Source organism: Quercus lobata, chromosome 3, assembly GCF_001633185.2.
Source record: "Quercus lobata isolate SW786 chromosome 3, ValleyOak3.0 Primary Assembly, whole genome shotgun sequence".
NCBI classification, from domain to species: domain Eukaryota; kingdom Viridiplantae; phylum Streptophyta; class Magnoliopsida; order Fagales; family Fagaceae; genus Quercus; species Quercus lobata.
Genome location: NC_044906.1, coordinates 607,896 through 633,303, shown reverse-complemented (window position 1 = coordinate 633,303; position 25,408 = coordinate 607,896). Strand labels below are relative to the sequence as shown.

Sequence of the window (25,408 nt, the reverse complement as noted above, 5' to 3'; positions counted from 1 at the left end):
TACTTGTACAGTACACAATGTCAATAATCCAATCTACAGGCCTTTCCCTCTTCAGTGTACAATAAAGGCCAAATCGACGACTAATGGAACCCCAACCAGATAACATGCCCCTAGATTGACATAGGCTCCTATATGCTACCAGCCACTTCCTCTAGCAACCCCTGATGCAAAGCAGAAAATAGAATTGTAGGGTTTATGGCAATGCATCAAGGAAGATTGCAACTTCAACATTGTCTTGATATGCTGGTCTGTTTTGAAGAAAGATACTGAATGATTAGGCCACAACTATTATAACCCAAAAACAGAAAATTATTCAAGAGCAAACTTGTTTGATACCTTTAATTATTTATTTTTATATTTTATTTACTATTAGTTAACTTCTAAATTCTAAAGAAATTATTCTAAACTGAATAACGAATATATGTTCAGTTGATGGTATACATTGAATAAATAAGTTAGAACTTCAAAAGTTTTGCTCCAAGTAAATGGCCATTACATGAGAGAAATGTGAGAAAGTTACCTGAAAGTACTGCTAGTAAGCCATCCATGGTTATTGAGAGACAAATCATGATCCAAAACTTCCTTCTCACTGCTGAAGGCATAGCCCAAAACATAGTGGCAAAAGAAGAGAATCATGCTATGATAACCACCTTTGCAACTACAAGAACTATTACAATCTTGAAAGTCATTTTAGCTGCTTGTAGATTCCCACCTCTCAACTCATTAGAAGCCCGAGTGCTACAATGTGTTTGATGCATTCTTTTTCAAAACAATTGTATACCATGCTTAGGTAAGTTCAGACGTAAGGAAACACGTTTAGAACAACTTTTCTGTGGCTCCAAATGCATGTGGTATGTAGTAGGCTAGTAGCACAAATAAGTAATTTCCAAGCTGCATACAGTGAGAAATTAGAAGTTTAGTAAAATGATTGGCATACAAAAAATCGTTAAGAGACTTAATACATGTAGCCAAAAAATGAAGACTACCATTTTCTTGACAGAAAGAACAAAAAAAACCAAACCATTCCAGCAGAAGGAACGGCAAAGCGTAAGAGCTCCCATACACAGAAGAAATAGCTCTGCCCCATTGGCTTGTCCGTACAAAGCCCTACATGCACAAGCCATCCCACACACTACTTAGCAGCCACAAAAATTCACTTATCATGATGACTGAATTATATCTCTTAGTCTGACATTTCAGATTCTTAAACTAGAAGACATCTATGGTAAAATTATAATTATGATGTGATGATGATAACAACAGCAACAATGGATTAAACAAACATCAGTGTCAAAGAACTATGCTTTCGGATTGGCAATTTGTATTAGTAAATTAACAGATTTTATGTTGTTGATTTTAGCAAGTTAATAAAGTTTACTTAGGTTGTGAACAAGCATGAGCTCAAACCAACATAAAACATAGACCAAGCAGGCTAGCTGAGGTTCAGTCAAGGACAAAGGTAGTCTAGTTTCAACATGACCAAAGTTTGGAAAGCCCAATTCTGGATTGGGCTGATACATATATTTCATCAGCAATTGGTAAATCTAAAGGTGTGCCTTCTAATCCATGCTGATAAAAGCAGGGCATTGGCACAAATGCAGAAGTGATTGGAATGTAAATAAAGCTGAAGACATCAATTTGACAGCATATATGGTTGGTCTGAACAATCAATTCCAATAAGTGGCAAGCCACAATCAAGAAGTGGTTGGTCTAATTGTAAAGAACCTAAAGGTGGAGTAACTCTAGTGAGAGTCCCTTTCATGGATAAGAAATTTCATCAATAATAAACTTAAGAAAGTAGAAGCAGCAAGACTAGAAACAAGAAAATAAAAATAAAAATCTACTGGGGAAAATCATCTGATTCTCTCAAGCTATTACAAGACTTGCATTCTATTGTTGGCTAGTAATGAGGAATAGATTAGGCACTCCAGACAGAATGCTGCATTGGAGATACACAGGTGATCTAAATTATGTATTCTACAAGAAAAGTATAGAATGTAGACCACACTTGAATTTTGAGTGCCCATTAAATATATTGAACATAAATTGCACAATAAGAGGGAAATGATGGGTTAGGGAAGCAACTTTAAAGAAAGGAACAACTTCAACGATTGCCCAGTGACCTGTTTTTGCCTATTAATTAAATTTGTTCCAAGAGCAAACAGAAATTCTTGTTCAATAGACCTTGTCAAGAATCTGATCCAAAGGCCTTTCCCTCCCTAGTGTACAACGAATGCCAAAAAGGTACATACTGCACTGCAAGCAAGGCTCCTAAATGTTGCCAAACACGCCCTCTAACAAACCTTGATGCATAGTAGAATATAACATAGTTTAAAGGCAAGCATAACTACTAACAGGACATTTCCTCTTGAATATATAGGGCTCCATTATAATCTAAAAATAATATTACTTTACAAGTGAACTTGTTTGAAACTTGCGACTTTTGAACTGCAAGGAAAATATTCAAGATTGGATACTAAAATTAATGCTTATTTCATACCATAGCTAGATTGATAAAAACTTATAACCTTAAAGTTCTACTTCAAAATTTGCAAATCACTTGTCTCATAGACATTAACTCAAATCCACATAGAAGAGAGAAATGTGACAAAGTTACCTGAAGTAATTCTTGTATGCAATCCAATAGCACTAAACTCACTTGAAATTCATCCAATAAGAAATATTATTAGTAAATAACTCATTATCTGTCTATACCTAGATCCCCTGTAAAAGTAGATCTTCAACTCCATTTTCATTTTGAAACAAGATGCACAGATAAGCCACTTGAACAAGTTTCCAAATCATTGTAACTGAACCAAATAAAAATTCATTAAAACATGGTCAGGCTGATTGAAATGCATGTGCACATCTAGTTGCCTAAGCCTTGATTGAAATTCATACAATGAAAAAAAGATAGTCAAAGTATAAACAGCACTTAGGTGTCATCTTTTGCAGTCATGTCAATCATTATCAGCACCAACTCTCTGTATCATCACCATCATCATCAATAACTGTATATGCATCATAATAATAATCATCATCATCATCACCAACTGTATATACAACATCATCATCACCAACTGTATATACATCATCATCATCTTCATCATCACCAACTGCATATATGTGAAAACCTTAGTTAGTATGATGCCTATAATAATAATAATAATTCACTCATTACTAATGAGCATAATTTGAGTTTTCTTCCTACCTATCTTGGAAAGCATGACACCAATGATTATGAAGAATATACATGGTAAAGAAGGAAATACTATACAGTCTCTAGCTTTAACATTTCAAAAATTTATCAGGAAAAGTTGCATTGCATTTGCCATCACAAAATGAATATGCAAAATAGCATAATATCTGATAGTTACAAAGAGGATGTAAAATTAGGATTGAAAGATCTACATTAGCAAAATCCTTAGAGAAATGTAATGGGTGAAGCTTGAGAATGTATTTCCTATGTAGATCATATTCTCAACTACTTGACTTATGTTTTATTAATTATTAAGCTTCTTGTAAGTGATGATGATATAGAGGCTTAGACAACTGGCAATAAACTCATGGCAAAATCTAAGTTTAATTTTAAGGAACTCAGAAAGTATAGGGTGATTGAGATTGCTTGCACATGGTGAGCCAAAAGAAGAAAAAGAAAAATGACTTGACTTACTTGCCAATGACAAAACCAGATGTATATATAGTTAGAAAGAAAATAAGATAGAATAGGATTGAACATTATGGGAAGGATGGTTGAGATGGTGATTACCAGTTAATTTATAGATGGATACTTCTTCCCCAAAGCTCTCAATCAAACATTGTGCATTTGTTTGGTTGAACTCGTCCACATCTTGCTCGTATATCAAACTGACCCCACATTCCCTCACATCAATGGTTCTTTTATCGTTCTCAAATATAACCTTAATCTGATTGCATTCACCATTCCCAACAGTAGCAAACCACTCATCACGAGACAAATACAATAGGCCAATTCTGACCTCACAATGTATCCAGGTAGTAAAAAGTTTAGAGTCACAGTGATTTAGAGGCATATCACCAAGGGCTATCACACGAGCTCTAATAATACCATCTTCAAAGTTTATAAAACCTGATACTGATGCCCAGAGAGCGAATCTTATCCATTTACTATTATACCAATTTGAAGGCAGCTCTATGCTTATTGAATTCCTCACACTTTGATGAGTTAAACATGATGGAATTTTATAAACGGTTTTATGACAAAGGAGTTCCTGTAGCCAAAACACAACTATTGTTAACTATTATTATTAAACAATGAGAGAGAGAGAGAGAGAGAGAGAGATTACCTGTAGGAAATGGAACAATATTGTAAATTCCAATCGACTGCTTCTCTCATCATACGGACACCATTGGGAGAGAGGTTGTGACCAACTACTCAATTTGACCCGTGCTGTTATCCATTTTAGGGAATTACAATATTGAGCATTTATAAATCTTACAGTTGATGGAAGCCTTGGCAATGACTTCAGTTTTTCGCATCCATAAAGAATGAGTTTTTCAAGAGACCTCAAATTATCCATGTTGCTTGGAAGATATTCTAGATTTGTGCAAAAACTTAGATCTAATAAAGTAAGGGCAGTCAAACACTCGATTGATGAGGGTTCCAGTTTATTAATATCGGTATAACCCAAATTGAGTTCCGATAGGCTTTTCATAATTCCAGTAAATTTTGGAATTGTACTGATTTTTGAGCAATCACAAAGAGCAAGAACATCAAGGGACTGCATTTTAGCAGACATGCTGGGAAGATCGGTAAGAGATTCGCATTTCCGCAGATGTAAATACCTAAGCTTGTAGAGTTGTCCAATAGACGGGTGGATCTCAACCAAACTAACGCACCCAGAAAGATTTAGTTCCTCAAGTATTGGAACACCAGAAAAGTCAGGTGTCCTAATAAGGTTCTTAGAATCAGAAAGATCTATGTACTTTAAACAGCACGAAATCTGTTGCCAAAAAATAAAAGTTTCCATTAAACGTAGAAATTAATTTAATAAGTAAAGAATTCTTTTAATTAAAAGAGATTTATAAATGAAAGGAGGAAGCTCAAATAAACTGGGAGTGTATTTCTATTTGTAGCTAAACTTAAAAAAAGAGAAAATTATAAATAATAATAGAAAGGCAGATAAAAAGAACAAAATTACCATTACTCCTTCCCAAAGATATTCAATTCTGCTATACTGCAAGTCAAGTTGAACAAGCTTCTTTGGTTGGGAACTGGATGACAAACATTTTAAAGGACAACAGTTCCATGAAAGATGTCTTAGTTGATTAGGAACAAAAAGTTGTCTTTGGTCATTAGGAACAACAAGATGTCCTTGGTCAAACAAGTAGTCCGTCTTATCAATTATCATCAATCTAAGATTAGACATCTTTGATAACACTTCAGGAAATTCTTCGAAGTAGAAATCCTTTTTCCTGTAATGAATGACTATGGCTTGAATTGCTTCTATTGCCTAAGATTTCAAAACAAAGGATTGGTGATTTGCACAATACGAATACTAGAATTATGCAAGTTTTATATCGCAATTTTCCATATATGAAACTCTCTTTTTTTTTTTTTTTTTTTTGTTCCTCCTCCCTTTAAAGACCCTCCCATATGGTGGGCCCAACCTCAAATTTAATGGTTAAAAATAGTCAAATGTACTTCACAATGCGAATTTTTGGAGAAAAAGAGAAATAATCAAATGAAAATGCAAAAGGATTGGAGTTTGGCTTTGCATTTTTAAGAAAATTAAAATTTTTATAATAGGAGAAAAGTTTTGTCTTCAAATTACAACTTATGGAAATCACCAGAAAACGACAATTTCACACTACATTTTTTCATATCAATGATACTTTTCTACGCCTTTTACCAAACACTTAATTTCATTTTAAAAAACACATTTTCAAAACACAACTTCTAAAATTTTCAAAACTGATAAGGCTGAGTTTGGATCCACATTTCTTGAGTCACGTTTGTGTTTTTTTTTTTTCTTTTTTTTTTTTCTGCACTTGTGCCTGCTTTTAGAGACAAAATCCACTGTTCATGAGACCCATGACCACTTTATTCAAAAAATATATATTAAATGTGAGTCCCACAACACTATTTACACATTTTAAAATTATTTTGCATTAGTATTTTCAGTTTTCAGTTCAGCAAAATAAGTTATATCAAAACGGACCCTAAGAGTCCCATTAGTAATTAATATATCGTAGTACAACATCATATGTTAATAGTAAAAGGTACTCTTATAATAGATTGTATTACATTTATGTCTTATTTAAAAGTTTTTTTTTTTTTTTTCTTATTAATCTGTTTAAAATTCATACATCAAAACTTGAAAGGTGCACTTCTACCTTTTAGAAATTCAAGAGCAAGAAGGAAGGAGAGAGGAGAGAGGAGAGAGGGGGGGGGGGGAATCACAACATTAGTTTTGAAGCGTTGGAAAAAGAAAATAAAGCCTATAATTTTTTTTTTATATTTAAAAAAATGTTAAGATAATATTATTGTTTTCAAAATATAAGAAATCATCATTGACAATATATTAGTATGGTAAATGAAGGTTTTATTCTTTATTTCGTTACATAAATACTTAAATAACCACTTACCTATTGGAATATATTTTTAAATAACTAAATTATTGAACAAAATTATGTTACTCTACCTACTCAATCTTATTCACTGAAATAAAATTATAGCTTTATCATTTTTCTTACCTTATCGTTCTCCGATACAAGAAGCAAGTCCTTAATACGCCACAACCTACTTTGCTTTCCATGTTTTACATCTAATCCAAAATGAACAATTTTTTCTGCCATACCTTGTAGAAGATCATGCATCCCTAAATGTTCATAGTCACCAATGGTTAGTAAAGATTTGTCCAAAAGAACACTTATACCAATTCTTGCATTAAAACCACAATTCTCTAATATTTGTATTACTCGATCTTTCGTCTCCCAACGTCTAAAGAAACATGCAATATCTAAGAATATCTCCTTCCACATTTCCTCCAGTCCATCATAACTTATTTTAAGTATATCATATATATCTCCTTTAGTATTTTTAAAACTTTGCAATGCACTTTGCCATTCATCTATTGTTCTTCCAACCAAAAAGGAACCCAAAGTAACAAGAGCTAATGGAAGGCCATTAGCATATTTTACAACTTTTTGGGAGAGCTGCATATAACCTTCTTGGGGTTGCTCCTTTTTGAAGGCTTTCAAACAAAAAAGTTTTAAAGCATCATCATAATCTAATCCATTAGGCTTATATATTTTAGGCACTCCATGATCAACCAACACATGTTCATCTCTAGTTGTTATGATAATCCAACTACCTAATCCAAACCAGTCACACTCTCCAGCCAATTTTTCTAATTGGTCCTTGTGACTAACATCATCTAGGACAAGTAGAACTTTTTTATGACGTAACCCACTACTCATGATTTTTTTAACTCCTACTTGAACATTGTCGATCTTTGTATTACTTCCTTCCAAAATTTCATCAAGCAATTGTTGTTATAATTCATGTGGTTCACCATTTTTTGATCTTTCCCCAACATTGGCAATAAAACTAGAACCTTCAAAATGATCAGAATACTAGGAATATCTAGCACGACCAAGAGTTGTTTTTCCTGGACCCCAATGCCACAAATCCCCATCATGTAAATACGAAGGAATCAATCCTGCCACCATACAATTTATTCCTATCAAATTTTTTGTAAAGCTTGAGGATTTAGAACTTAATTTCCTCATAATTGTTTTCACAATGTCTTGGATAATTTCAGACTCAGGCCTGCAAAGAAGATAGAAAATAATTACATGATGGTCCAAAACAATTATAAAAAGTTCAGGGGAGAAAGAAAAATATTAGGCAAGGATACTCCTTGGGAGTTATCTTTTCATGAATTAGTCCGCTAATTTTCTTTGGTTAGCAATGATACTAGTTCCACTAAATCCAAAATCTATTTCGTCTAGATATAAATTGATTGAGCAAAAAATTAAGCATCTCATTTCATGCTTGATTGCTGAGAGAAACCTCACTGGAATATTTTAAGTTGAACATGGTAAATATAAATGTTTAAGACCCTTTGAGGCTGCTTGAGTACAAAATATTAATAACAATGCAATACTCAAATTTTGCGAAGTAGGCAATTGAAAATGCTTTGTATACCAGGTAAACGAGTGAAGAGGAGGTATTGGTTTCTATTAATAAAAAATAAATTTTAATGATTTATATCTTTGTGCCAACACAAACCCAAGCTTTTACTTCTTCAGCCAAAGCCCAAAGGCAAGAGATGTCCCTAATATCACCCTAAAGGCAAGAGACAAAATCATTCAAAAGCACCCTAATATCAACGATAAACCCATCAAAGCTATACTTCTTCAAATTAAATTATGTAAACAATTGGTTTGGGAATAGGAATAAAATGGATAAATTGGTTTGAGAAGTTTTTTTTGACCAAAATAATGAATGAGCCAAAAATAAATCTTTATGAAAATAATTGCCATGCCCACCCTGAATCCAAAATATAACTTGGCAAAAGGTAATTTTGGATGGTTGCGCATGTTGAGTTATAAAAGTCTTATAATTCTCCAAAAGTTCACTTTGATTGACTTCAATTCTTAAGGGGCCAAATCTAGAAGAATTTATAAAAGTTTTCCTATGAAATGAATGATCCAATTGTTTTAACAGAAAATATTTGTTAGAAAATTGACTCGTTGTTATGTATTTGGTTGCAATATTGAAATTGTGCTAAAAAAATATTTTCTATTGTTTGTCTTACTGTTGCACCATTCTTTTTAATTCAAAATACTTATATGAACAAAAAATTTCGTTGACAAAAATATATCCCAAATGTTAAAACATTTTGTATTTTTTGGGTCAATTGAGAGCCTCATGTGTGAATATTGACCCTAAAATCTGAATTTATTTGAAAAATTAACTGGAAAGCCGCTTGTTTAATTATTAAAAAAAGTGGCATGTGGGAAAAAATCAACAGTTAGTCAATAACGGCCAACTGCCAATTTCATTGGTGCAAAGTTTCTAACTTTGGAGAGTTTATTTGTAAAGATTTGTTAAGTATATAATGTTTTGGAAAACCTTTTTATGTTCTGTTGGACTTGTTTTTGTTTATTACTGAATACATTTTCTATGAAATTACATTTTATGCCTTATCAAACAATAGAAAATGCAAAAAAGAAAAAAGCTTTGCGATTAAATAAGTGGAAGCAAAAGATCCAGCCTTAGGCCATCTAATATTCTAATCATGTTGAGTTGTCACGTCACTCAATAATGAATCATCTCTTCATGGTGGTATGATTAGTTTCCTTAATTATAGTCACTAAAATGAAAAAAAAAAAAAATATATATATATATATATACACATATATATATATGTAGGTAAACTTATCTTACTTTCCGGTGAGAGACCAAGGCAAGTGTAAAACAATGTAAACAATAATTGTCAGCTGATTTTATTCTCCCAAAAAAAAAAAAAAAATTAAAATGCCAGCAGATTTATAACTCCCAACAAGTGATATATATTCTTTAATCAGGTAATTCCTTTTTAATCTTTTCACACAGCTTCCCTAAGCCCAAAAGCCGGTGTCATACCATGATATAGTTCAATCCATGCATATTGCCATATTATGATATATTCTCATAGCTATTTATATGCTTCATGGTATATGAAAGAAGCTTAAAAAATGGTCCATATCAAGGATTTTCATAGGCGGGTTTGACAAGAAGTATGTAGGTAATTCCGTTATTGATATTTTCACACAGCTTCCCTAAGCTTAAAAGCTGGTGCCTCAAACTGTTTTATAAGTGATTATATATATATATATATATATATATATATATATCAGCTGATCCACAACCACTTCTTCTGTTCCCAAAAATTTAACAAAATTTTAACTAGCAGATTCAATCCATGCATATTATGATATATTCTCATAGCTAATTATATGCTTCATGGTATATGAAAGAAGCTTATCATTTGAGGTTACCTATTTTGTAGATGCCAACCAGAGATAATAGTCATTTCTATTAAAGCAGCTCTCCATGTTTCCACTTTCTCTATGTTATCTTCAAAGCATTTTTGGTGATCAATAAAGGCTTGTTTGAAAGTCCCCATTTGTTTACGTACACAAGATGGTTCCACATCATAAAAAACTGGCAAAACTATTAGTCCTGTTTCTTTCCTGCATTTGACAATCTTGGCAAGTTCATCCAAGCACCACGTAGAAGATGCATAGTTTTTTGAGAAAATAATTATAGCAAATTGTGATACTTCTATTGCTTTGAAGAGCTTAGAAATAGGTTTTCCTCTCTTGAGTCCTCCTTCACCCCTAAAAGTAACAATGCCCCTTCGATTCAACACATCATATAGATGGTCAGTAAAATTACGGGTATCCTCACCCCTAAAACTAAGAAACACTTCGTATTTCCGCTTTTGTGTTGAAAAAGAAGATGGTGACAACGATGAAGCTGTTGGAAATTTAGATAGAAGAAGTACAACCAATTAAAAATAAAGAAAATAAATTAAGACAAAAATAATTAAATTAGGGAAGAAGAAAACGATGTGATGTGGGATTTTAATTTCAGGCAGGAAGTGAAAGGATAATAATAAAAGAGATGATTGTGTGTTAAAACTTTAAAAGTGAGAACTTACCCATTTGTGAGAAGGAACTAAAGCTGCGAAGGGCTCCGAAACCTCCTGAAAACACTCCGGTTTTAGACAAGTCAACGAATCCTGTTTTGCTTTTTCTTTTTTTGCAAAGAAAGGACATCTGAAAATTACGAAACCACCTGAAAACACTCCGGTTTTAGACAAGTCAACGAATCCTGTTTTGCTTTTTCTTTTTTTGCAAAGAAAGGACGACTGAAAATTACTATTTAACTATAGGAAATGAGACAAAGATAATTTAATAGATTTTCATTTTTAAAAAAAGACTACATAATTTAAGCTATCTTATAAAAACTCTAATCTTAGAAAGCAAACTTTTGTTTGTAGCTTATTCATTCATTTCATTGGTAATGAGAAAACCAACTTGAGGTTTAAACCTTGTAACAAACCAAAGTTGAAAACTCTAGCTTCACAGCAATTAGGAAGAAGAAAACAATTTGATATGGATATTTCATTTCAAGGAAAAAAAAAAAATGAAAGGAGAGAAATAAAAGGGATGAATAAGAGCATTCACATCCGCTCTTTTAAATGGTATATGTTGGTATAATTTTGCATGAAAGCACAAAAAACCACCATTACTCGGTCTTCCAATTCTAAAAAAATTTACAATGTTGCTACAGTGCCTTCTTACTTATACAACGGTACTATAGCTCCATTGTATAATTTTCAATATATTTTATTCCCTCCATAATACCATATAAATTTATACTTTTATCTCTCTTTCTTTCATTTCTCTCCGTCTTCCATCTCTTCTCTCTCCCTTGTTCTTGTTCTGCCCTCTCTACTCCTCAAACCAGAAACTACCTTTTCTCAAACCCAAAACCCCATGTGGTGGTGGTAGCGGCAGAGGTAGGCGTAGCATAAAAGTTCCGTTGGTGTGGCAGTGGTGGCAATGTGGGTCTGGGTCGGTGGTGCTGATCGGCGTGGTGGAATGGCGAGGTGGAGATCAATGTGGTGGGTTTCTAGATCGGCAAGATCAATGGTGGTGGGTTTCTGGGTTTCAGCGTTGTGGTTGTCAGCGAGATCGATAGTTTCTGTGTGTTTTTTTTTTTTTTTTTCCCCTCTTGGTGATTATGTGGTGGTTGTTTCTTGTGGATGTGGTTGTGGTTGTTGTTGGTGGTTTTTGAAGGCTTCTTTGTGTTTTTTTTTTTCCTTTGTGGTGGCTCTTTCTTGTGGTTGTGGTTGGAGGTGGGTTTGGTGGTCTGAGTTGTGGGTTTGCTCAGATTGGTGATGGGTTTGGTGGTCTGAGTGGTGGGTTGGTGATTTCTATGGTGGGTTTCCTATGGTATTTGGCAGTTTGTGTTTTTTTTTTTTTTTTTTTTTTTTTTTTTTTTTTCTTGGTGGTTCTTGTGGTGGTAGTTTCTTGTGTTTGTTGTTGTTGGTGGTGGGTTTGCTGGTCTGAGTGGGTGGGTTTGCTCAGATATGAGTGGCAGTGGTGGTGTCTGGGTTTTTAAAAATATTTTTTTTATGGTGTATTTTAGACACAAAAATGAAGAGGAAAAGAGACTGGAGAGAATGATTGAGAAAAGCAAGGAAGAGAGAGAAAGAGGAGATGAAATTAATATTTTATTGAATAGATGATATAAATAAGAAATGGGATGTTAGATGCATTGTAAAATGGAATGGTATAATAGAGAAAATAACTTTTGAGATGGTAAAATGGAATAATTTGTAAATACCGGATGTGAATGCTCTAAATGTGAAAAATGACAACTTACAGAATTGGAAATTGAAATCAGAGTAGAGTAGTAGTGATTGATTATGATGATCGAAACCCAATTGAAACAAAGGTGGATCCAATTGGTATTAGATATCTATTGGCTGTTTAATAAAGGAATGGACTATGTTCTTTATTTCTCCATTTGTTTGTGTCCACAACTTCAATATTATCCCTATTTCAAGTCAAGTCAAGTCAACTACTCTTCTCTATATATTGCTTTTTTTTTAGGGTAAATTCCACCCCTGAGGTTTCGGCTAATGCCAATAAAATCCACAACATTTAAAAAGTGACCATTTTAATCCAATGACCAAACTATTGTACAAACGACGTTACTTTTTTTTTCTTCTTTCTTCTTTCCTCTTTCTTCCTTTGACCCAGAATCACCTCTCTCTCTCTCTTCCTCTAACCATCTCAGTCCATAACCTCTAGCTCTCATGTCTTTCTCATTTCTCTTTTTCTATCTCTTCGTCTTTGCGGTGGCGCCATGGTGGTGGGTTCTCGATTTCTCTTCTCTCTTCGTCTTTGCAATGGCACCATGGTGGTGGGTTTTCAATTTCTCTTCTCTCTTCCTCTTTGCGGTGGTGTTGTGGTGGTGGGTTTTGTAGTGGGTCAGTTTTGGTTTGGATTGGTGATAGAGAATTTGGTTTTTTGTGGGTTTTGGTTTATGTTTCTGGTTCTTGGTTTGTTATGGGGTGGTCGGTGGAGAACGGTCACAAAGCCACAGAGAAGAGATGTGATGAAGATGTTGTGGGATTGACATGTTTGTGAATTTGTTGATGCCAATGGTCTGTGGTCACTGGTTCTGGGTTTGTGGATCGGTATTGCTGATGGGTTTGTGGGTTTTGTTGGTGGTTGGTGGTTTTGGGCTTGTCGATTTTGTTAATGTCGTTGCTTTGCTGGTGGTTAGTGGTCGCAGGGTTTGTGGGTTTTATTGGTGGTCGATGGTTGGTGGTCGCTGGCTTTTGCTCGGTCGGTGGGCGCTGGCTTTATAGGTTCTATTCTTCAATTTTTTATTCTTCTCGAAATCAGAGAAAGGGAAGAGAGAAGACTTAGGAGAGGGGTGAGAGAGAGGACAAAGTGTATGTAACAGTGTTACAAACCGTTTGGGAATAAGGACCAAAATGATCACTTGTTAAATGTTGTGGACTTTATTGGCAACCACTTCTACTGTTCCCAAAAATTTAATAGAATTTTAACTAGTATATCAAGATATAGTTCAATCCATGCATATTGCCATATTATGATATATTCTCATAGCTATTTATATGCTTCATGGTATATGAAAGAAGCTTATGACACCGGAAAAAAGTGAAAGCATACAAGGCCATTATTTTGAATGAATTTCCCCACAATTTAATTTAGAAGAAATTTGAAGATTAATAGGTTATTTTGTCAAAGAAATCAAATAGCATTTAATTGGGGTTTTCTTGGGGAATATTTAGCTTTACCGTTTTAGTTCTCTTAGGCAGCAAGTCATTTATTTTGTTTATAGTTCCTATAAGTCAAGGTTTTGAAAATGTAATGTTTTTTATTGCTCTTTCGTTCTCCCATGCTTAGAAGGTTGTTCCAAGCATTATATAAGTCATTTGGCTAAATTGAATAAAATCATATTATAGTGTTTTTAGAATTTGTATTTGTGCTTTTCAAATGATGGATTTCTTCTAAATTAACTCTTATCCCTCGGATAGATTCCTTTGGGTGATGAGTTTCGGTTTCTGTATCTCTTTGGGTGGTAATATTCTGTATCCCATTAAGTGGCGAGCCAATCTAGTTTTGTATCCTTGGTTAAATTCCATGGGTGGTGATATCTATGTCTCTTTAGATTTGCTTTGGTGGTGAGCTTAGTATTTTTCTTATTCCATATAACCAGAAAATATAAAAGTATATACATCCACCCAGCCCTCATTTATTATTTCGGATAAGTTAGGGTTGCCCCATACGATTCTGGTATCCTTATAATTTGAAATTCATAGAAATTACCTATTTTGTAGATGATAACCAGAGATATTAGTCGCTTCTCTTAAAGTAGCTATGCTTGTTTCCATATCACCAATTGTATTTACATCATCATTATCATCACTGACTGCATATATGTGAAAACCTAAGTTAGTATGATGATGATGATAATAATAATAATAATAATTCACTCATTACTAATGAGTTTAATTGGAGTTTACTTCCTACTTGTTTTGGAAGCATGATACCAACGATTACGAAGAATATACATAGTAAGGAAGGAAATACTATACATTCTCTAGCTTTTACATTTCAAAAATTTATAAGGAAAAGTTGTATTGCATTTGCCAGCACAAAATGAATATGCAAAATAGAATAATATCTGATAGTTACAAATAGGATGCCAAATTAGGATTTAAAGGTCTACATTAGCAAAATTCTTAGAGAAATGCAACAGTTGAAGCTTGAGAATATATTTCCTAGTCTAGATCATATTCTCAACTATTTGCCTAATGTTTTACTAATTATTAAGCTTCTTGTAAGTGATGATGATGTAGAGGCTTAGACAATTGGCAATAAACTCATGTGGCAAAATTGAAGTTTAATATTCAGGAACTTAGAAAGTATAAGATGATTGGGATTGCTTGTGCATGATGAGCCAAAAGAAGAAAAAAAAATGACATGAGTTACTTGCCAGAGACGAAACTAGATGTATAGCTAGAAAGAAAATAAGATAAAATAGGATTGGACATTAATGTGAAGGATGTTTGAGATGGTCATTACCAGTTAATTTATGGATATTTCCTTTCCCAAAGCTCTCAATCATACATTGTGCATTTGTTTGGTTGAACTCTTCCACATCTTGCTGGTATACCAAACTGACCCCACAACATTCCCACACACGAAATGCTGAGTAATAATAGGTCTCAAATATAACCTTAATCTGACTGCATTCACCAATCCCAACTTTAGCAAACCAATCATCACGAGAGAAATACAATAGGCCAATACTGTCCCCACAATGCATCGTGGAAGTAAAAACTTTAGAGGCACAATGATGTAGAGGCATATCACCAAGGGCTATCACACGAGCTCTAATACCATCTCCAATGAATATAAAACCTGATGCCCAAAGAGCTAATCCTATCCATTTACTATTATACCAATTTGAAGGCAACTCTATGCTTATTGAATTAACCTCTTTTTGAGTTAAACAAGATGGAATAATTATCTGAAATTCAGTTCTAAATCCATCCTCTTCCCTTTTGGAAGAAGTTCCATAAACAGTTTGACGATAAAGGAGTCCCTGTACCCAAAACACAACTATTGTTAACTGTTATCATTTAACAATGAGAGAGAGAGAGAGAGAAGACAATACCTGTAGGAAATGGAACAATATTGTAAATTCCACTCGACTGCCTCTCTCATTATATGGAAGCCATTGGGAGAGAGACTGTGACCAGATACTCAGTTTGTCCTGTGCTGGTGACCATTTTAGGGAAAAACAACCTTTAGTATTTATATATCTTACAGTTGATGGAAGCCTTGGCAAAGATTTTAGTTTTGAGCATTCGGAAAGATCGAGTGCCTTAAGAGACCTCAGATTATCCATGCTTGGAAGACATTCGAGATTTCTGCACTCACTTAGATGTAAAAAAGTAAGGGCAGTCACACACTCGATTGATGAGGGTGCTAGTTTCATAATAGCAGATTTAGCCAAACTGAGTTCCGATAGGCTTTTCATAATTCCAGTAAATTTCGGAATTGTACTGATTTTGAGGCAACCATAAAGATCAAGAACCGTAAGAGACTGCATTTCATCAGACATGCTGGGAAGATCGGTAAGAGATGCACAGTGTCGCAGATGTAAATACCTAAGCTTGCTGAGTCGTCCAACAGATGGGTGGATCTCAACCAATTGAAAGCACAAAGAAAGGTCTAGTACCTCAAGTATCGGAACACCTGAAAAGTCAGGTGTCCTAACAAGCTTCATGGAATGACTAAGATCAATGAACTTTAAGTTGACTGAACGCTGTTACCCAAAAAAAAAAAAAAACAATTTTCATTAAACATAGAAATTAATTTAATAAGTAAATAATTCTTTTAAATTAAAACAGCTTTATAAAAGAAAGGAGGAATCTCAATTACACCGGGAGTGTATCTGTATTTGTAGCTAAACTTAAAAAAAAAAAAAAAAAAAAAAAAAAAAAAAAAAAAAAAAAAAAAAAAAAAAAAAAAAAAAAAAAAAAAAAAAAAAAAAGGAGAGAGAAATAATAAATAATAGAAAGGCAGTTTAAAGAACAAAATTACCATTTTTCCTTCCCAAAGATATTCAAATTTGTTGGACAGCAATTCAAGTTGAACAGGCAGCATTCGTTTGTGCCTGGATGCCAAACATTTAAAAGGACAGTTGGTCCACCTAAGATGTCTTAGGTTATTAGGAAGAGCAAGATGTTTTTGGGCATTCAGGATGTTTAGCTTCTTTCCATGTAGGGAGTCCTCATAAATTATTAACAATCTAAGATTAGACATCTTCGAAAATCCATCAGAAAATTTGCACTTGAATGGCTTCTCTTCCTTGTTTGTGACAACTATGGCTTGAATGGCTTCTGTTGCCTAAGATTTTGAAAGCGAAGGCTTAGTGATTTGCACAATCAAATGATAAGAATAGAATTATTCAAGTTTTATACCGTTTTTAAAGCTGCAAAGGAGATAATAAAAAAAAATCTACTCCCTAAGTAGTTTTCCATATATAAAAGTCTCTACAAATATATATATATATATATATATATATATATATATATTAATTCCTCCTCCCCTTAAAGCCCCTCCAATATGGTGGGCCGAACCTCAAATTTAATAGTTAAGACTTAAGAATAGTAAAATGTACGTACTTCAAATTATATACCATTTGGCATTGTGATTTTTGTAGAGAAAAAGAGAAATTTAAATGAAAATGCAAATGCAAAAAGATTGGTGTATGTATGGCTTTGCGTTTTTTAAAAATTACATTTTTTTTTTTTTTTAATTATAGGACCAAAAGTTGTGCTTTCAAATTGCAGCTCATTGAAATCACCAAAAAAAACTGCATTTTCACATTGCAATTTTTCTTATTAACAATATTTTTTTACATATTTTACCAAACATTTAATTTCATTTAAAAAATATATGTTTTCAAAGCACAACTTCTAAAATTTTCAACACATGAACTTTTTAAAAATAACTCAAACAGATATTAACAATCCCATTAGTAACTAATAGAACGTAGTACTCCGTATTAAGTCCTATTAATAGATTGTATTACATCTTTTTTTTGAAATCTTTTTTTCTTATCTATCTGTTTAAAATTCATACATTAAAACTAGAAATGTGCATTTCAACCTTTGATAAATTCAAGACCAACATGGGAAAAAAAATTAGGAAATCGCAACATCACTTTTAAAGTGATGGAAAAATTCAGCAAAAAAAGAAAAGGTCACGGAAAAGGGAATAAAGCCTACAGAATGATTTTTTTTTTTTTTAATTAAAAAAAAAATGTGAAGATTGCCTTTTGTTCTAGGTAAAAACCCAGAGAAGAATGATTAGTTCATTACATCAAGATAATTTAATTTAATTTTATAAACAATTACAAAGAGATATTAAATATACTTAAGTAACCACTTACCTATTGGGATTTTTTTTTACTAGACTAATTTATTGAACAAAACTATGTTATTATACCTACTCAATCTTATTCACTGAAATAAAATTATAGCTTTTTCATTTTTCTTACCATATCGTTCTCCAATACATGAAGCAAATCCTTGACAAGCCACAACCTACTTTGCTTTCCAATCTCTCCACCTGATTCAAGATGAATAATATCTTGACCCATTATTTTTAGTAGATCATGCATCTCCAAACGTCCGATGACATCCATGGTTAAAAGAGATCTTTCTATAAGAACACTTATACCAATTCTTGCTTCAAAACCACAATTCTCTAATATTTGTATTACTTCATTTTTATTCCACCCCCTAAAGAAACATGCAATATCTAAGAATATCTTTTTCTCCATTTCTTCTAGTCCATCATAACTTATTTTAAGTACATCAAATATTTCTCTTTTTGGATTTTCTTTTAAATTTTTCAATGCACTTTCCCACTCTGCTACTAGTTTTCCAGCCAAAAAGGAACCCAAAGTAACAAGAGCTAATGGAAGGCCACTAGCATATCCCACAACTTTCTGGGAGAGCTGCATATAACCTTCTGTGGGTTGCACCTTTTTGAAGGCTTTCGAACAAAAAAGTTGTGAAGCATCATCATCATCTAATCCATTAGGCTTATATATTTTAAGCACTTCATGATCAACCAAAACATGTTCATCTCTAGTTGTTATGATGATCCAACTACCTAATCCAAACCAATTATGCTCTCCAGCCAATTTTTCTAATTGGTCCTTCTGATTAACATCATCTAGGACAAGTAAAATTTTTTTATGACGCAACCCACTACTCTTGATTTTTTTAACTCCTCCTTGAACATTGTAGATCTTTGTATTACTTCCCTCCAAAATCTCATCAAGCAATTGTTGTTGTAATTCATGCAGTTCACGTTTTTCTGATCTTTCCCTAACATTGGCAATAAAACTAGAACCTTCAAAGTGATCTGTATACTCATCATATATAGCATTAGCAAGAGTTGTTTTTCCTAGACCCCCCATACCACAAATCCCCATCATGTAAATATCATTCCCAAAGCCTAAATACGATGGGATCAATTCTGCCACCATAGATTTTATTCCTATCAAATTTTTATTAATGCTTGAGCATTTAGAACTCAATTTCTCCATAATTAGTTTCACAATGTCTTGGATAATTTCGGACTCAAGCCTGCAAAGAAGATAGAAAATAATTACATGATGGTCCAATCCAATTATTAAACTTTAGGGGAGAAAGAAAAATATTAGGCAAAGATACTCCTTGGGAGATATCTTTTCATGAATTAGTCCACTAATTTTCTTAGGTTAGCAATGATATTGGATCCACTAAATCCAAAATCTATTTCTTTAAGAGATACATTGATTGAGCAAAAAATTAAGCGTCTCATTTCATGCTTGATTGCTAAGAGAAACTTCATTGGAATATTTTAAGTTGAACATGCTAAATATAAATTTTTAAGACCCTTTGAGGTTGCTTGAGTACAAAATATTAATAACAATGGCAATACTCAAAATTTTCAAAGTAGACAATTGAAAAAACTTTGTATACCAGGTAAATGAGTGAAGAGGAGGTATTGGTTTCTATTAATTAAAAATAAAATTTAATGATTTATACCTTTGTGCCAACACAAACCCAAGCTTTTACTTCTTTAGTTGAGGCCCAAAGGTATGTTATGTTTCTCTTTGAATAAAATCATTCAAAAGCACCCTAATATCAATGATAAACTCCTCAAAGCTATACTTCTTCAAATTAAATTATGTAAACAATTGGTTTGGGAATGGGAATAAAATGGATAAATTGGTTTGATAATTTTTTTTAACCGAAATAATGAACGAACCAAAATTAAATCTTTATGAAATTGGCATGCCAAACTTGAATCCAAAACATAACTTGGCAAAAGTTAATTTGGGATGGTCGCATCATGTTGAGTTATAAAAGTGTTATAATTCTCCAAAATTTCACTTTGAATGACTTTAATTCTTAAGGGGCCAAAGAAGAATTTATAAAATTTTCCCTACGAAATAAATGCTCCATTTGTTTTGACTAAAAATATTTGTAGGAAAATTGACTCATTGTCGTGTATCTAGTAGCAATATTGAAAATGAGCTAATAAAACATTTTGTATTTTTTGGGTCATTTGGGAGCCTCAAATGTTAATATTGACCCTAAAGTCTGAATTTATTCGAAAATTTTATTTTAAAAAAAAAGCATTGGGGAAAAAATTCACAGATAGTCAATACCGGTCAACTGCCCATTAATAGCGGTCAATAGTCGAACCGTGATGAGAGAGGAATTGTCTTTGGAGTTTGGAGAGTTTTTGACGTTGCAAAGTTTATTTGTAATGATTTTTTAAGTAAAATGTTTTGGAATCCTTTTTATGTTTTGTTGGACGACTTTTCAAACAATAAGAAAACTTCATCCACTTATATAAGAGGAAGCAAAAGATCTAGCTATAGGCCATCTCCATATCAAGGATTATATTACATTCAAAAAGAATATAATATAAAAAATTAATGTCAGCGGATTTGATTCTCAAAAAAAAAAAAAAATGTCCGCAAAAGTGAGATATATAAATTCATGAATCAAGTAATTCCATTTTGATCTTTTCATAGAGCTTCCCTAAGCCCAAATTCACCACCACTTCTACTGTTCCTAAAAATTTAACAGAATTTTAACTAGCATACCATGATGTAGTTCAATCCATGTATATTATGATATATTCTCTTAGCTAATTATATGCTTCATGGTAAATAAAAGAAGCTTATCATTTGAAATTCATGGAAATTACCTATTTTGAAGATGCAGATCCCAACCTTTGATATCAGCCACTTTTTTTAAAGTATCTCTCCATGTTTCCACCTTCTCTATGTTATCCTCAAAGCGTTTTTGGTGATCAATAAAGGCTTGTTCAAAAGTTTCTATTTGTTTTCGTACAATAGATGGGCTCACATCGTAAAAAACTGGCAAAACTTTCAGTCCTATTTCATCCTTGCATTTGATAATCTTGGCAAGCTCATCCAAGCACCACGTAGAAGATGCATAGTTTTTTGAGAGAATGATGATAGCAAACTGTGATTCTTCAATTGCTTTGAAGAGCTCAGAAATACGTTCTCCTTTCTTGAGTTCTTCTTCATCCCTAAAAGTAATAATCCCCTTTCCTTTCAAAGCAACATATAGATGGTCAGTAAAATTAGTGCGGGTGTCCTCACCCCTAAAACTAAGAAATACTTGGTATTTTATTTTTGGCTGACGTGTTGAAGAAGAAGATGGTGACGGCAATGACTCTCTTTTAAGCTTCCTTGAATCTGTTGGAAAATTAGATAAAAGGAGTACAACCAATTAAAAATAAAGATAATTAAATAATTAAATTGGGGAAGAAGAAAACGATGTGAAGTGGGATTTTAATTTCAGGCAGGGAGTGAAAGAATAATAATAAAAAGAGAGGATTGTGTGTTAAAACTCAAAAGTGAGAACTTACCCATTTGTGAGAAGGAATTACAGTAGCGATGGCCTCCAAAACCTCCTGAAAACACTCCTGTTTTTTATTCTTTTTTTTTTAACAAAGAAAGGACGACTGAAAATTATTTAACTATAGGAAATGTGACAAAGATAATTTAATAGATTTTTGAAAACAATACTACGGAATTTAAGCACTCTTGGTAATGAGAAAACCAACTCGAGGTTTAAACCCTGAAAGTTGAAACTCTTGCTTCACGGCAATTAGGAAGAAGAAAACAATTTGATATGGATTTTTTCATTTTTCAAGGAAAAAAAAATGAAAGGAAAGAAATATAAGGGATGAATAAGTGTGAAAAATGACTACTTACAGAATTGGAAATTGAAATAACAGTAGACTAGTAGTGGTTGATTGTAATGATCGAAACCCAGTTGAAACAAAGGCCGATCCAATTGGTATTAGATATCTATTGGCTGTTTAATAAAGGTATGGACTCGGTTCTTTATTTCTTCGTGAGTTTGTCTCCACTACTCCTCCTTTTTATATTGCTTTTTCTTTTTCTTTTTTTCTTTTTTTTTTTTAAATCTATAGAGGAAGGAGACAGAGTAGTTTCGTGGTGGGCGTATGACGTACCTACCACGTATGAGAGATTTCCATCTACAAGGAAATTTCCTCCTACTAGTCTTCTCGTTCATACCTTTAAAGAAGAAAAAAGTAGTACTTTTTTATTTAGCCAAAATTTATGGTAAAATATAAAAATTATCATTATAAAAATTTATTGCTCTTGCTTTCATCCTCATCTCCATCTCTTTTTTAAATTTTCGATAAACTTCCTTCTTCATTTTTAATTATTATTTATTTTTAAAAAATTAATTGTTATTTTTCTATTATAGATTATTCAGACACTTTTTTATTTATATAATATGTTGAGTAGAAGTAGATATGAATAAATAAAATTTCTCATTAAATGACAATGAAAATAGTGAATTATTATTATTGTGGGGCCCAATAATTTGTGGCCCTGGCCCATTTATTCATTGGGGCCCAAGGCCCGAGCCAAGGAAGGTTGTGGCTCAGGATCAGTAATACAAAGTACAAAATAGTCCTCGGACACAGCCGAGGACGATTCAGTCCTCGGCATGTCCGAGGTCTCACTGAAAAGAAGGGCAAAAACGGTATAAGAACAGTATGAAAAAAATCTAAAATATCTAGGTCAATAGAGAAGGATACGCTGGAAAGTATAATGACCGGGGATAGCTGCTCTTACTGCCATTCAATACTCTGCACCTGACAAAGCCATACTCTCCAGCTTTTACAACCACCCCCAACCACTCTAGATATGGGCTGATGGGACAAGTATCAGTCTTGGAAAAGTCGATCCTACACGTGGACAAAGGATAAGGAACGCATGCTAGTATAAAAGGAAAAGTAAACAATCCAGAGCAGGGGCTGGGAAAAATGGCCAAAAACCATAGCCTCCCAGCCCGCCTCCAGGAAAGAGACTCCTAAGGCAATCACGATTTAATTATGTATGAACACCATGAAAAACCCACCGTCTGGTGACTAAGGCCTAACCTTTCAAACCCACGCTCTATAAATGATATTGTCTAGGCCTTTTTACGTGCGAACCCAATATTGTTATGGGTCGTCACAAATCGTGTCCTTACAATTTTGGCACCGTCTGTGGGAAAGGCTTGTGTTTTGGCACAGGCAGTGGGTTGAGACAATCTTTCACATCATTTTCAGTAGCTGGATATAGTGTTTTAGGGTAAAGTCCCACTAGGGGCTACGTTTCTTCACTAGGGGCTGCGCTTTGTAGCGTCAACAGCACGGAGGGTTCTAGGGGCTTGGCCGAGGAGCTAGTCCCCTTAAACCAAGGTCCCACACCATAGCCGAGGGGATAATTCCCCCAACTATCAAAATCAAGTTTTGGACAGAATCAAGGTATTGCATGGTCCTCGGACTCAAACCTATGGAGAAACCAACTACTTATCAAAATCAAGTTTTAGACAGAACCAAGATATTGCATGGTCCTCAGACTCAAACCTATGGGAAAACCAACTACTTATAGAAATCAAGTTTTGGATAGAACCAAGGTATTGCACGGTCCTCGGACTCAAACCTATGGAAAGGTCGGCTACTTAATAAAAATTCTAAGTTGCTCAATCCTCGGATCAAATACCAGAAGAGGTTAAAGCTATGAAAGTTATTAGGAAGATAGTGAAACACCTTATTACTCAGCAACTTGTAGGGGCTGTTCAGTTTTGGGTTATATGTCTTCGGATGATTACCTCCTACATCGCACCAAGCATTCAGCTGTCATCTCGGCTATTTTGGGGTAAGTGTTGTTTTCTCAGGTCGGCATTATTATGCCAAACAACTCTATTAAGTTCATAATAATATCTTTTCCTTAGCAAGGGTTTTGACCCTAAGTGTCATTTGTTCAAGTTGGTATTATTGTGCCGAACAGCACTCGTAAGTTCATGATAACGTCTTTTTGCTTGGTAAGGGATTTCGGCCATAAGTATTGTGTTCTTAGGTCGGCGGTATTGTGCCAGACAGCCCTAATAAGCTCATCATAATATCTTTTCCTTTTATTCTTAATAAGGATTTCAACCCTAAGTATCGTTTGTTCGATTCAATATTATTAAGTCGGATAGTTTCAATAAGCACAGAGCAAGATCTTTTTGTTAACTAGGATTTTGGCCCTAGGCATCGTTCAAAGTATAGAAATAAAAGAGAAGTCACAAAGTAGCGCGTCTATTTACGACATATCCATTCCACAAAGAAGAGATAGAACATACGAAATAAAGTAATGATAATTTTTATTAATATAAAGGGGTATTACAGTGTACAAAGAAGGGCTTAAACAAGCCTATATAGAAAACGAGTTACTAAAACAATAAAAAAAAAAACAACAACACAAACGAACAGCCAGAAATCTTTTTAAGCTCTGCTCCCAAGTTTTTCCAAACTCTGCTCCATTAGCATCCATATTGAGAGGAGGACCTTCCTTGGTGGGAGAGGAGAAGAAGAGGAAGAAGGAAAAGCACCAGGATGGATCTGGTGGTGGAAAGAAGAAGAAAGAGAGGCAAAAGGAGGCACTAGTGAAGGAAGAGGGGAAGAAGCAGGGATACTTTGTTCCTGCGTCAGTCCTGACTCCTAACACGCTGGTGCCATGTTAGCTATGCTCATAAGAGAGTGGCTGCTACTGATAATGGGTGACCCCAGCTCAGTCGCACCGAAAGTTTGACGCGACGAGCCCCTGCTTCGGATTTTGACTGAAAGGAGGGTAAGAAGGATCTTGAGTCTCTGTCATCCCTGCCCTGACCGAGCCATTTTGAGCTTCATAAGAACATGGTATTTCTGGGAAGGGTGTGGTTCCTTCATTACTTACTCCTATCTCGAACGTAACGCAATTTAAGGTGTAACTAGCGGATAAAGTAAACTCTGGAGGAGGCTAAGTGTTTCAGATTTCAGAAGGATTAAAAGGGTCTCTGTACAAGAGAAATAACCTCTTGCTTTTCTTCTTATATGAAGGGCAAAACGGAAGGTATTTAATCTGTCCAAATTTCCAAGAAAATCTATAAACGAAAATATACCTGTTCCACTTCCCCACACCGTCAATAACCGTCGAATTTAAATGATCTCGTAAAGGGAAATCATTAAAGGCGCGTTTCGGATAAGCAAACAGCAGGAACGCATTGTGAATGAATTTAAAGGAATGTCTCGTAGCCCGGTATGTTTCCTGGGTAGATGAAGAGACACCAACATTAATGAAGGACCGAGTTAAACGAGCCGTAATAAAGGCTTGGCATTACCAAAACCCTCCTCTCCAACCAAGAGGTCGGACAGCAGGATTTTG

At 33.9% G+C, this 25,408-nt stretch overlaps 3 protein-coding genes across 5 annotated transcripts; all 3 read right to left on the bottom strand.

Moving 5' to 3' along the window:
• Window positions 1-1,078: 1,078 nt before the first annotated feature.
• LOC115979710 (TMV resistance protein N-like) lies at window positions 1,079-7,521 on the bottom strand. 3 transcript variants are annotated; one of them, XR_004089163.1, is made up of 6 exons: window positions 6,736-7,521; window positions 5,181-5,492; window positions 4,326-4,982; window positions 3,770-4,250; window positions 2,618-3,080; window positions 1,079-1,107 (listed from the first exon to the last, which is right to left on the bottom strand). XR_004089163.1 is itself a non-coding variant. In XM_031101777.1 (5 exons), the coding sequence occupies exons 1-5, from the start codon at window positions 7,459-7,461 to the stop codon at window positions 2,971-2,973; spliced, it is 2,286 nt and encodes a 761-aa protein (XP_030957637.1). In that variant the 5' UTR covers window positions 7,462-7,521; the 3' UTR covers window positions 1,153-2,970. The 3 variants fall into 3 exon arrangements, 2 of the variants coding, with proteins under 2 accessions (XP_030957637.1, XP_030957638.1); XM_031101777.1 differs by lacking the exon at window positions 1,079-1,107 and having other exon boundaries at window positions 1,153-3,080; XM_031101778.1 differs by lacking the exon at window positions 1,079-1,107 and having other exon boundaries at window positions 1,153-3,053.
• A 2,504-nt stretch (window positions 7,522-10,025) lies between these two features.
• LOC115979683 (TMV resistance protein N-like) lies at window positions 10,026-10,846 on the bottom strand. The gene is made up of 2 exons (XM_031101745.1): window positions 10,695-10,846; window positions 10,026-10,510 (listed from the first exon to the last, which is right to left on the bottom strand). The coding sequence occupies exons 1-2, from the start codon at window positions 10,810-10,812 to the stop codon at window positions 10,026-10,028; spliced, it is 603 nt and encodes a 200-aa protein (XP_030957605.1). The 5' UTR covers window positions 10,813-10,846.
• A 3,559-nt stretch (window positions 10,847-14,405) lies between these two features.
• On the bottom strand, window positions 14,406-22,037 carry LOC115979681 (TMV resistance protein N-like). The gene is made up of 8 exons (XM_031101742.1): window positions 21,914-22,037; window positions 21,565-21,633; window positions 20,875-21,391; window positions 18,158-19,256; window positions 16,696-17,001; window positions 15,764-16,417; window positions 15,169-15,691; window positions 14,406-14,512 (listed from the first exon to the last, which is right to left on the bottom strand). Exons 2-8 carry the CDS (start codon window positions 21,566-21,568, stop codon window positions 14,406-14,408), a joined length of 3,210 nt encoding a protein of 1,069 aa, XP_030957602.1. The 5' UTR covers window positions 21,569-21,633; window positions 21,914-22,037.
• Between the last annotated feature and the right edge of the window lie 3,371 nt (window positions 22,038-25,408).

Bases quoted from the DNA above. Each gene is read 5' to 3' on its own strand.
- LOC115979710 (XM_031101777.1), bottom strand. From the start codon at position 7,461: ATGAGTAGTGGGTTACGTCATAAAAAAGTTCTACTTGTCCTAGATGAT. The intron at 5,493-6,735 runs GTAAGAAAAATG...TTGAAATCTTAG, and splicing joins TTGTATCGGAGAACGATAAG to GCAATAGAAGCAATTCAAGC. The intron at 4,983-5,180 runs GTAATTTTGTTC...TTTTGGCAACAG, and splicing joins ATCTTTGGGAAGGAGTAATG to ATTTCGTGCTGTTTAAAGTA.
- LOC115979683 (XM_031101745.1), bottom strand. From the start codon at position 10,812: ATGTCCTTTCTTTGCAAAAAAAGAAAAAGCAAAACAGGATTCGTTGAC. The intron at 10,511-10,694 runs GTAAGTTCTCAC...AATTTCCAACAG, and splicing joins TAGTTCCTTCTCACAAATGG to CTTCATCGTTGTCACCATCT.
- LOC115979681 (XM_031101742.1), bottom strand. The intron at 16,418-16,695 runs GTAATTTTGTTC...TTTGGGTAACAG, and splicing joins ATCTTTGGGAAGGAAAAATG to CGTTCAGTCAACTTAAAGTT. The intron at 15,692-15,763 runs GTATTGTCTTCT...TTTTGGGTACAG, and splicing joins TATTGTTCCATTTCCTACAG to GGACTCCTTTATCGTCAAAC.